Source organism: Gossypium hirsutum, chromosome D03 (genome assembly GCF_007990345.1).
Source record: "Gossypium hirsutum isolate 1008001.06 chromosome D03, Gossypium_hirsutum_v2.1, whole genome shotgun sequence".
Taxonomy (NCBI): domain Eukaryota; kingdom Viridiplantae; phylum Streptophyta; class Magnoliopsida; order Malvales; family Malvaceae; genus Gossypium; species Gossypium hirsutum.
This window is the reverse complement of record NC_053439.1, coordinates 28,700,477-28,713,470: the sequence shown is the minus strand read 5'-3', so window position 1 is coordinate 28,713,470 and position 12,994 is coordinate 28,700,477. Positions and strand designations below refer to the sequence as shown.

General features: G+C 38.2%; 1 protein-coding gene across 1 annotated transcript; it reads left to right on the top strand.

Annotated features, from left to right (window-relative positions):
* Nucleotides 1-207: 207 nt before the first annotated feature.
* On the top strand, nucleotides 208-1,374 carry LOC107950060 (uncharacterized). The gene has a single exon (XM_016884805.1). The coding sequence runs from the start codon at nucleotides 208-210 to the stop codon at nucleotides 1,372-1,374; it is 1,167 nt and encodes a 388-aa protein (XP_016740294.1).
* The last annotated feature ends 11,620 nt before the right edge of the window (nucleotides 1,375-12,994 follow it).

Genomic DNA, 12,994 nt, shown 5'->3' with positions numbered 1-12,994 from the left:
AAAAAGGCATTGAGCATTGTGAGAATAGAAGGGGAGACAAAAAAACCATTCAAGCATTCTGTCAAGTGAAACACGAGTGCTGAGTCTATTTTGAGTGCACCGTTTCTTTGGAGTGAAAACTGAGAGGTTTTGTGAGTGTGCTGTGAGGACTTTTATTATTTTTTGTTTTACTTAACTTTTTATCAGTATTCTTTGTGTTGTTTAAGTATGACAGGATCAGAAGATCGTATTCGTGATGAAAATCAGCCACCAGATTTGCAAATACAGGCTCTTACTCACACCTTGCAACGTCTGTTAGAAAATGCATTAGAGCCTATACATTCTCGTTTGGACAAGATCGATGGGGGTGGTTCCCAATCTGTCCATAATGAACAGAATGATGAAAATGATGTCGAACATTCACCAAGGGTGAATCAACGATTAGGACGCGCAGTTGATGATAATATTTCTAACATAAAAGTTGCTATACCTTCTTTTCAGGGACGAACAGATCCTGATGCATATCTTGCTTGGGAAAGCAGGGTAGAACATGTTTTCGAGTGTTATAATTACTCAGAACAGAAAGAGGTTCGTTTGGCTGTGATGGAATTTATAGACTACGCTTTGATCTGGTGGGATCAATTATTTATAAGTCGAAGACGTACCGGTGAAGGTCCAGTGAGAACTTGGGCAGAAATGAAGCAAATCATGCGCAAGAGATTTTTTCCTTCTCACTATCATCGTGATTTATTCCAGAAATTACAATCGATAAAACAGGGAAATAGGAGTGTAGAAGACTACTACAAGGAGATAGAGGTGTCCATGATGCGAGCCAACATTGTTGAGGATCGAGAGGCTACTATGGCACGATTCCTTGCAGGATTAAACTATGAAATTTCTAACGTTGTTGAGTTGCAGCATTATGTTGAGTTGGAGGACATGGTGCATATGGCGATTAAAGTTGAAAGACAGCAACGTAGAAAGTCTTCTAATAGAGGTAATACTCCATTTAAATCATTTTCCAATCCTTTGGGTACTCCTAACAATTTCAGGAAGCAAACACCATTCCAAATCAAAGAAAAGGGTGAAACGAGCAAACCCAAGGCTCCAGTTGTTGATGTTGGGCGTGGGAAACAACAAATGCAACCAGAACGTTCAAGAGACATTTTGTGCTTTAAGTGCCTTGGTAGAGGACATATTGTCAGTCAATGTCCAAATGGTAGGACCATGATACTATTAGAGAGTGGCGAGATTGAGTCCGAGACAGAAGAAGAAGAGCCAGAACTCCATACAGTAGATGTTGATGAAGATGATGACAATGTGCAGACTTTTGCAACCGGTAAAGCACTTGTTATCAAGAGAAGTTTGAACACTCAACCAACTCAAGAAGAATAGCAGTGAGAGAACATCTTTCATACAAGATGTCTCGTCAATGACAAGGTATGTGTTGTAATTATCGATGGTGGTAGTTGCACTAATGTTGCTAGTTCCATGATGGTTGAAAAGTTAGGACTGAAGACGACAAAGCATCCCAATCCCTATAAATTGCAGTGGCTGAATAATGGAGGAGAGATTAAAGTAAACAAGTAGGTGTTAGTTCCGTTTGCCATTGGAAAGTACAAGGATGAAGTACTTTGTGATGTTGTTTCAATGGATGCGAGCCATTTGCTATTAGTTCGTCCGTGGCAGTTTGATAAGAGGACAACGCATGATGGTTTTACAAACAGATATTCTTTTATGCACAAAGGAAAGAAGTTCATCTTAGCACCTTTGACACCGAGTCAAGTGCAAGAAGATCAGGAGAGATTACGAAACAATACTGAAGAAGTTCGTGGGAAAAACAAGATGAATGTGTATGCAAGTAGCAAAGAAATCAGGAAATGTCTTTCCTCTCAACAATCTTTGCTCATTTTGTTGTTTAAAGATTCTTGTTTATTGTCTAAAACTTCTAATGTTTTGCCTACTTCCATTTCATCTCTTTTGCAGGAATTTCAAGATGTGTTTTCGAATGAAACACCCAAGGGTTTACCCCCTCTTCGTGGCATTGAGCACCAGATTGATTTCATTCTTGGAGCCACAATTCCAAATAGACCAGCCTATCGAAGTAACCCCGAAGAGACAAAGGAACTTCAAAGATAGATTTTAGAGTTGTTGGATAAAGGTTACATTCGAGAGAGTTTAAGCCCATGCGCCGTACCAGTGCTATTGGTACCTAAGAAAAATGGGACTTAGAGGATGTGTGTTGATTGTCGAGCAGTAAATCAAATCACAATCAAGTATCGACACCCCATTCCTCGACTCGATGACATGCTGGATGAATTATGCGGGGCGACTATCTTCTCCAAAATTGATTTGAAGAGTGGATATCACCAAATTCGCATGAAAGAAGGCGACGAGTGGAAGACATCTTTCAAAACAAAGCTAGGTTTGTACAAATGGTTAGTGATGCCATTTGGATTAACGAATGCACCTAGTAATTTTACGAGACTGATGAATCATGTTCTGCGATCTTTTATAGGCAAATTTTGTGTTGTATACTTTGATGACATACTAATTTATAGCAAGACTTTGCAGGATCATATAGAACATTTATGAGCTATTTTGCAGACTTTGCGAGAAGAGAAATTGTTCGGTAACATGGAGAAATGTGTGTTTTGTACTAACAAACTTACATTTCTTGGTTATATTGTTAGTTCTCAGGGAGTTGAGGTTGATCCTGAGAAGATAAAGGCGATTCAAGATTGGCCACAACCGACATCCATTAGTCAGGTTAGATCGTTTCATGGTTTAGCCAATTTTTACTATCGGTTTGTTCCCCAATTCAGTTCTATTACCGCTCCCTTAACCAGGATTATAAAGAAGGATTCCATCTTCTCTTAGGGTAAAGAACAAGAAGATGCCTTTTTAAAAATAAAAGATTATTTGACAAAAGCCCTTGTTTTAGCATTACTTGATTTTGATAAAATGTTTGAAATTGAATGTGATGCTTCTGGAGTTGGTATAGGTGTTGTTTTGTCACAGGAAAATAGGCCCGTTGCATATTTCAGTGAGAAACTTAGCGGAGCAACGTTGAATTATCCTGTTTATGACAAGGAAATGTACGCACTGATCCGGGCTTTGGAGACGTGGCAACATTATTTGTTGCCTAAAGAGTTTATCATCCACACTGACCATGAGGCTTTGCGGTATATTACAGGTCAGCATAAATTGACTAAACGGCATGCTAAATGGGTTGAATTTTTGGAATCTTTTCCATATGTCATTCGTTACAAAAAGGGAAAAGACAATGTCGTTGCTGATGCATTATCACGTAGATATACCCTTTTGAGTTACCTTGATTCACAGTTGATCGGATTTGCATATATTAGAGAATTATATTCTGAAGATCCTGATTTTAGAGATAAGTATAATGCTTGTGAGAAAGGAGCAGATGGAAAATTCTACAGGCATGATGGATATCTTTTAAAAGAAAATAGGATATGCATTCCACAGGGTTCAATGCGTGATATATTGATCCATGAAGCACATGAAGGTGGATTGATGGGTCGTTTTGGGATCACTAAAATGTTACACACCTTAAAAGAGCATTTTTTTGGCCTAAGATGCGCAGGGACGTTGAAAGGTATTGTGAACGTTGTGTGACTTGTCAGAAAGCAAAATCGAAGGTTTCACCACATGGTATGTACTTACCTTTACCTATTCCTGAATCCCCTTGGATGGATATTTCAATGGACTTTGTTTTGGGATTGCCTCAAACTAGAACAGGTAGGGATAGCATATTTGTTGTGGTTGATAGGTTCTCGAAGATGGCACATTTCATTTCATGCCATAAGACTGATGATGCTGTTAATGTGGCTAACTTGTTCCTTAGAGATGTTGTACGATTACATGGTATCCCTAGGTCGATTGTTTCTGACAGGGATGTGAAGTTTTTGAGTCATTTCTGGAGGACTCTTTGGAGCAAATTAGGTACGAAACTTATGTTTTCTACTACTTGTCATCCCTAGACTAATGGACAAACTGAGGTTGTTAATAGAGTTTTATCTACTTTACTTCGTTCCATCATTAAAAAGAACGTCAAAACTTGGGAAGATTGTTTGCCACATGTTGAATTCGCTTATAACCATGCTATACATTCTGCTACTAAGATGTCACCTTTTGAGGTTGTTTATAGCTTTAATCCTATTACGCCTCTAGATATGTTGCCTTTGCCACAAGAATAGGTGATGAACAGGGACAGTAAAGCAAAAGCAGAATACGTGAAGAAATTGCATCAACAGGTTAAGGAGAACCTCGAACGAAGGACTCATCAGTACGAAAAGCATGCAAATAAGGGTAGAAAGCGAGTCACCTTCGATGTTGGTGATTAGGTATGGGTTCATTTCTGAAAGGAACGTTTTCCAGCCCAAAGGCGGTCCAAGCTGTTACCGCGCGGAGATGGTCCTTTTCAGGTGTTGGAGAAAGTGAATGACAATGCCTACAAGTTAGACTTGCCGGGAGAATACAATGTGAGTGCCACATTTAATGTTTCTAATTTAACCCCTTATGATGATTCTATAGATTTGAGGACAAATCCTTTTCAAGAAGGGGGAATGATGTGAGCACATTTACGCGAACAAAGCAAATCGATCCGGAGGTCTTACCATTAGGACCTATTACCCATTCTAAGGTAAAAAAATTTAGGGAAGTCCTATTCCTTACTTGTGCAACGATTCCAGATTCATTCGATCATGTTCATGCCTTTGAACATAGGCTTTATAACATGTTGCATGATGATATGTGACATATCTCTGTTATATTACTAGTTCATGCGTTTAAGTGTGTATAGGTTATGCTAAGTACGTTTCTGCAATTGGGTTGATCGTATTTGTATTGTTTCTAAGTTGTTTCTAAATTGTAAGTGTGTTAAACAATAAGAATTGCAAGTGTTCCAGCTTGTAATTGTGATTTCCATTAAATTTACAAGACTTTGATGGAAGTTTGATATGTTTTGATATAGGTACAGTAATGGACACCAGCTTAAGGCCTCATGTCTAGCTCGGTTGAAGATCAAATATGTGCGTGCAGCTCCTCTCAGCTCGAAATAGTTCTGAAAGTTCGTTTCCAGCTCATTTCAGCTCAGTACATTTCCAGCTAGCTCAATTTTAGCTCTGCCAGCTCAACTCTAGCTAACAAGTCCAGATGTAGTTGGAAGGTGTCCTACGTGTCAGGGAGTGTCCCATACACATGTGGCAGCCTAGGTGGCATCCCAGTATGTACAGCACACACGTAACATCCTTGACACATGTGTATGCATGTGTGACCAAAATCAGCCCTCTTCTCTACATATGACGCCAAATTCAAAGGGATAAGAACAAGAGTTCAAATGTTTGAATTTCAAACATTTTGGATAAGAAAAAGAGTTCAAATGTTTGAATTTCAAACGTTTCACACATATTCAATGTGTGGCTGGTATTTGATGGCGCCAAGAGAGGATATAACTCCTTTATATTCAAATTTGAATTCTTTATTTACAGCCACTAATTCAAATTCAACAACCCCTTCCTTGTACTTATAAATAGATGTTCAAACAATGTAATCTGGTTAAATGATTTTTATTAAACAAATACTTCTGAGAATTTTCTCTCAATTTCGGTTCTTCATTGAACTTTCTTTTGACATTTCAGACTTAGTTTGTCGTGTCAAAACCTCCTTGATACTTAGGGTTCCTAGATGCTATCTAGAGGGTCCAAGTCCTTCGACGTGAAACATATTCGATTCGGGTTAGCATAGTCTATTGTAGAGGTTCTTTCGAGTTTTTCGTCTCCAATTTTAGTTTTTTATATGTTGAATTTTGTTCCCTTTCTTTTGTTTTGTTTGTGTGTTGTTTATGCTGCAGAAAGAATGTTGCTATAATCCTAGATCCGCAATCCTTCAAGGTTCGTTGTTTCGATAAGCAACGCCTTATCAATTGCTGTAGCAAAATTCAGCTGAATGGAGTCCAAGGGGCAGCTTCTAGGTTAAGCAAATGAATTTGAAAGGTGCATGGCAGCAGCTGAATTTGGCTAATGAGCTTAAATGAGCTCATTCAATAAGTAACTCTTGCTGAAAAAAGTACCAGCATTAAAAGAGGATTTGAGAAGCCATTTGGAGTGTGAATGGCCGATTTTGAAAAGTCCCCTAGTGTGAACATGGCTGCAACGAATGGACATGGTGTGAACAGCAAGTGAGAAAAGAATAATGCTGCTTTGGGGAGAAGATCGGCCAAGCCTTGGAGAGTTGAATGGCTGTTGTCTCTTGGCCGAATGGGTGTCTTGGGGAGCCAAAAATAATCAGCCTTCATGCATTGTACCAGCTGCACATGCATCTTCCCATACATTGAATCTACATGCATGAACCTTGTTAATGGGTTTCCAAATTCGGCTGTACCTATTTAAAAAAGAAACATATTAAATTAAACTAATTTCAGCTGGACATAATTTAAAACATAATGTAGACACACTAATTAACCTTTAGACAAATTAAATAAGAACTTAGCAGAACACATTAAATTCGGCTAGATCTAGACATATTTAAAACATGTAATAATCTAAGACAAATTTAATTGAACTAAGACACAATTAATTCGGCTAAGACAAGGCATATTAACACATGTAATTAAATTAAGACAAATTTATACGCTGTAGTAATGTTTGAATAAATGCTTAATTCAGATGTCCAAAATCCAATAGCCAAATTAGGTAGCCAAATAAAATTTGGCCTCCCAAAAGTTGTAAGTACTAGGCTCGTCCTTAAGCTCCTTGCTATCATTTCTCTATGTTCAGTCCACCAAGGCTGAAATAGCATCTTTAAATAGTTTGGCACGAGCACGCGTAATCCAGCTACTAGGTAACTTGATGGCATCTTGGTTGATCTCCTTTTGACTCGTAGGCGAGCTCATATCATTCCCCCCTCTTGAAAACGATTTGTCCTCAAATCGCTACCTGCATCGAACGGGGACAAATCAAAAACATTAAAACTAATGCTAACATTATATTCACCTGGTAAGTCCAATTTTTAAGAATTGCCATTAATCCGTTCAAGGACTTGAAACGGTCCGTCTCCTCTCGGAAAAAGCTTGGATCGTCTTTGTGCGGGAAATCTTTCCTTACGCATATGCACCCAAACCCAGTCCCCCGGCTTGAACACCACACGCCTTTGACCTTCGTTTGCTCTTTGCTCGTATTCCTTGGTTTTGGCTTCTATATTGCCTTTAACTGTTTGGTGCAACTATTTAATGTACTCAGCTTTCCATTTTCCATCTATATGCACGAGTTGGTTAGAAGATAAAGGCATTAAATCGAGTGGTGTTAGCGGATTAAAACCATAAACAATTTCGAATAGAGAAAGTTTGGTAGCCGAATGAATAGCACGGTTGTATAAAAATTCCACATGCGGTAAATAGTCTTCCCACGCCTTTAAATTTTTCTGGATAATTGCTCGTAGCAATGTAGATAGAATCCGATTGACCATTTCGGTTTGGCCGTCCATTTGCGGATAGAAAGTGGTTGAAAATAGTAGCTTGGTTCCCAATCGCCCCCACAACGTCCTCCAAAAATGGCTAAGAATTTCGCGTCGCAATCAGACACGATCGTCCTAGGCATGCCATGCAACCTGACCACTTCTTTGAAAAATAAGTTAGCAATATTCACAGCATCATCAGTTTTATGGCAGGCTATAAAGTGAGCCATTTTAGATAATCTAACCACAACTAAAAATATTGAATCTTGACCATTTTTACTTCTTGGTAAGCCTAGCACAAAATCCATGGAGATATCAGTCCAAGGGGTCTAAGGGATGGGTAAAGGTTTATACAAATCGTGAGGCTTTATACGAGACTTAGCCCTCTTGCATGCGATGCATCGACCACAGTGACGTTCAACGTCTCGTCTCATCTTGGGCCAAAAGAAATGTTCTTGGAGTGTGGCCAAAGTCTTAGCGACGCCGAAATGCCCCATCAACCTACCACTATGCGCTTCATCTATCAACACCTCCCGTACAGATCCTTGGGGTATGTAAAGTTTCCTTCTCGAAATAAATACCCGTCATGATGATAGTACTTCCCGTAGGCTCCTTTTTTGGATAACCTAAAAAATTTACCGAAATCAGTATCACTGGCATATAGATCCTTAAGAAATACAAACCCCATCAAGTTGGAATCCAAAACATTGAATAAAGCATACCTTTGAGAGAGTTCATCAGCCACTACATTTTCTTTACCTTTTTTTATATTTAATGATGTAAGGAAAGGATTTGAGAAATTCTACCCATTTGGAGTGATGTTTGTTCAGTTTGTGTGGCCCTTTCAAATACTTCAAAGATTTGTGGTCGGTACGAATCACAAACTCTTTGGGCCAAAGATAATGCTGCCATGTTTCTAAGGCTCGAGTCAACGAGTACAACTTCTTATCATACGTTGGGTAGTTTAGAACAACACCGTTAAGTTCCTCACTAAAATACACAATAGGGCATCTGTCTTGCATTAATACTGCTCCAATACATAATCCTGATGCATCACACTCTAACTCGAAAGTTTTATCAAAATTTGGTAAGGCTAATAATGGTGCATGAGTTAAACAGTCTTTGATTTTTAGAAGTGCCTTATCTCGTTCTTCTCCCTAAAAAAAGTTAGAATTCTTATGGATTACCCTGATTAATGGCGTAGCCAACATGCTAAAGTTCGATACGAATCGTCTATAGAAGCTGGCTAATCCGTGGAAACTTTGAACTTGGGAGACATTCGTCGGACGAAGCCAGCCTTGACCTTTTCTTGATCAACTTCAAGGCCCTCCGAACTGACGACAAAACCTAGAAACACAATCTTTTTAGTACAGAAATCACATTTTTTTCAAATTAGCATACAATGTCTCTTTTCTCAAAACTTCCAAAACAGCCTTTAAATGCACTACGTGATCGTCCAAAGTCTTGCTATAAATTAATATGTCATCAAAATATACTACGCAAAATCTACCAATGAAGGATCGTAAGACATGATTCATAAGTCTCATGAATGTGCTCGGTGCGTTCGTTAAGCCAAATGGTATAACGAGCCACTCGTAAAGTCCATGCTTTGTCTTGATAGCGGTTTTCCACTCGTCACCTTCACGCATGCGTATTTGGTGGTATCCGCTTTTAAGGTCGATTTTTGAAAATAGACTTGCTCCACTCAACTTGTCAAGCATATCGTTCAACCGCGGAATAGGATGTCAATACTTGATGGTAATTTTATTAAAGGCGCGACAGTCTACACACATCCTCCACATTTCATCTTTCTTGGGAACTAGCAAAATAGGAACGACACAGGGACTAAGGCTTTCACGCACATAGCCCTTCTCAAGTAGTTCGTTGACTTGTTTTTGAGTTCTTTCATTTCCTCGGGATTACTCCGATAAGCAGGACGATTTGGAATCTCGACTCCCGGCACAAGATCTACTTGGTGCTCAATTCCGCGAATAGGTGGCAACCCACTCAAAATTTCTTCCGAGAATACGTCTTGAAATTCCTGCAACAAGGACAAAATAGGAGAGGGTAACTTGTTAAACTAGTTAGTACCAAGCAAGCTTTCCTGGTACAAAAGTACCAACAATGGTTGTTTTGACATCATAGACTTTCGAACATCCCTCTCTTTTATATAGAAACTCTTTTTGTCACTCTCGTCGTTTGTTTCTTTCTCTTTTTCTTTTTGTTTCAAACTCTCTTTTTTATCACTCATTTTTTCACCTTTCTTTTTTCTAAACTCTTTTCTTTTTCCTTATCATTTTTTTCTCTCGCTCACTCTCTCTTAGTTTATCAATAAAAGTTCGTATCTTTAGCTGATCATCATAAACTTTGTTTAGGTGTTAGCTGAGCTAACGTCACCGTTCATCCCGAATGCTTGAAAGTGTACCGATTTGTGTATCCGTCATGAATCGCACACTTGTCAAATTTCTAGGGACGTCCAAGAAGGAGATGCCCCGCATGTATCGGTACCACATCGCACAATACTTCGTCTTGATATTTTTCGATAGTAAAAGAAACTAAGACTTGCTTCATCACTTTTAGCTCTCCGTTGTCATTGAGCCATTGCAACTTGTATGGATGGGGGTTTTTGGTGGTAGTCAAGTCAAGTTTTTCTACCATCATTGTACTAGCCACGTTAGTACAACTCCCTTCGTTGATTATGACATAGCAAATCTTCACTTGCACTTGGCAACGCATATGGAAAATGTTTTCACATTGTTGCTCGTTTTCGACACCTTGTAAGCTGAGACTTCTCTTCATGACTAAGATTTCTCCATTCTTGGCTTGTTCTAATTCCTCCTCATCGTGAGACGTTTCATTGGCTTCACCCTCTGATTCACTTTCAGATTCGATCTCACCATCTTTCTGAATATACATCGTGTTGCAGTTTGGGCATTGACTCGTAATCTGACCTCGGCCAAGACACTTTAAGCATTTGATGTCCCGAGATCTACTTGGGTTGGCTTCCATCTTACCCTTTCTAGTCTCCGCGTTTGGCTTGTTAAACTTCGTTGAACCACTCACCTCTTTAGCTCAGTTCCGCATGTCACGTTTGCTGGTCCCTTGCCCCCACCTAGATGTTGAAGAAATATTAGGGAGTGTTCGTGACGTACCTTTTTTCTTAAGCTATTTTTCAACCTTTATGGCCATAAGGACCATGTCAATAACATCGATGTAGTGGTGCAGTTCTACAATATTAGCGATATTGTAGTTGAGGCCGGTGAGAAACCGTGCCATGGTGGCTTCTCGGTCTTCCTCCACATCGGCTCGAATCATAGCCACTTCCATCTCCTTATAGTAGTCTTCCACACTACGATGGCCTTGGGTTAGACTTTGTAATTTCTGATACAACTCGTGGTGGTAGTAAGCTGAAATCAACTGCTTTCTCATTATTACTTTCATTTCTGACCATGTAGACACCGGGCACTGTCCGTTGCATCGTCGGCTCAAGGTTAACTGATCCCACCATATAATAGCATAATCAGAAAACTTAATAGCATCTAGCTTAACCTTTTTACTCTCCGAGTAATTGTGGCACTCGAAGACTAATTCCACTTTCTTCTACCATTCAAGATAGGCCTCGGGATCCGACCTTCCTTGGAAAGCGGGTATCGCTATCTTCATATTCTTTAAGTCATCATCAGCCCGCTCTCGGTCTCTTGGTCCCCGTGCTCGTTGGCCTCTTCTCCGTCCAATTTGTTGTGAGGCTTGGTCACTCTCCACGTCGCTTGGCTCAAGTCATTGTTATGGTGCCAAGGGCGTTCTCGATCTCTTCTCGGAATTGGAGGGGCATTCGCTTGCTGAATCCGTTCCTTCAATTGTTCCATACGGTCTTGAATGAAATCAAACAGTGGTTGGACTAAACGAGTGATTTCTCATATTATAGCTTGCACTTGTTGTAACACCCCAAACCCGGTCTAAACGTTATGACCGAATCTGGTGATGTCACATTGTAACATCCCTTACCAGTATTCGACGCCGGAATAGGGTACGAGGCATTACTAGAAGACATACATTTGCATACGTATTAAACCAAGTTACAAAATTTCATCCGAATTAAAACTTTTAAATTATTAACGTTCTTTTATAATTCTTTACACCATATCCTCGAAATATTATATTCATAACAAATAAGGCCTACGAGACCCGATATTTACTCATGTAATTCAAAGTTTCATTTCAATTTCATTCAATTTACAATTTCTCATGTTCACAATTCAAATCAATTTCTCAATCCAATATATATATTTCAATCATCTAAGAATATAATTCAAGTTACACGAACTTACCAGGCTAAATTGCAGAAATACCAAAATTCAGGGATATTTTGGTAATTTTCTATTTTCCTTCGAATTTCCACTCAATCTTGATATAAATTAATATTTCATTCAATTTATTAATTTAAATAATAAAACAATTCATTTCCTGCAATTTGGTCACTTTTTGACATTTTTACAAACTTACCCTTAAAATATTACTTTTATTCAATTTAGTCCCTGAACCTAAAAAATACAAATTAGCCATTTTTAATGAAAACTCATGCTAGTTGAATAATCATATATTTTCCTCCTCCTCCTCTCCATTCCACATCCTTAATGTATATAACATGCTTATATGTAACATTATCTATAATTTCACTATTTATTTATTTGTTCATTCAAAGCTGTTCACTTGAGTCATTATCTCAAAATTATTTATATCTTGAGCTATGTAACTCTGAATTGAGATCTGTTAATTTTTTCTAAAACTAGACTCACATATCTTCTTACTATAAAATTTTCAAAATTTTTTGTTTAGCCAGTAAGTACAGTTTATTCTTTAAAGTCATCCTTGTTCTGCTGTCTGACAGTTCTGACCCTTCTTCACTAAAAATTAATTATCTCCTCGTACAGGATTTAGATAATGTTTCTGTTTGTTTCTCTTGAAAATAGACTCATTAAGTATTTTAAACATATAAATTTAAGCCCACATTTATTTTTCTCCAATTTTTTATGATTTTCCAAAGTTAGAACAAGGGAACCCAAATTCATTCTGAACTTGTCTCATATAATTTATTATATCTCATGATTTACAATTCCATTACTTACACCGTTTCTTCTAAGAGAAGCTAGACTTAATAATATTTAATTCCATATTTTTTTCATCCTATAATTCAATTTTTGTAATTTATGGTGATTTTTCAAAGTTAGCCTACTGCTGCTGTCCAAAACTGTTTTAGTGCAAAATGTTGATTACTAAGTTTATAACTTCCTTATTCATTTTCTCTATAATATTTTCCATCACTTTCTATTATTTCCCTTCTGATAGAGGGTTGTGCGCGGACCAAGATCGATTTGCCAAGTCCTAAGAAAACTCCTATGAGGCTCTAAACGAACAAATCTGAAATGAAACAGAAATTAAAAGATTAGAACTTTGAATTTCCAGATCTGAAAGAAAAATCCCCAAACTAGCAAAGAATCAAATTGAGAATAAGAATAAGTGTTAATAAAGGTTCTTG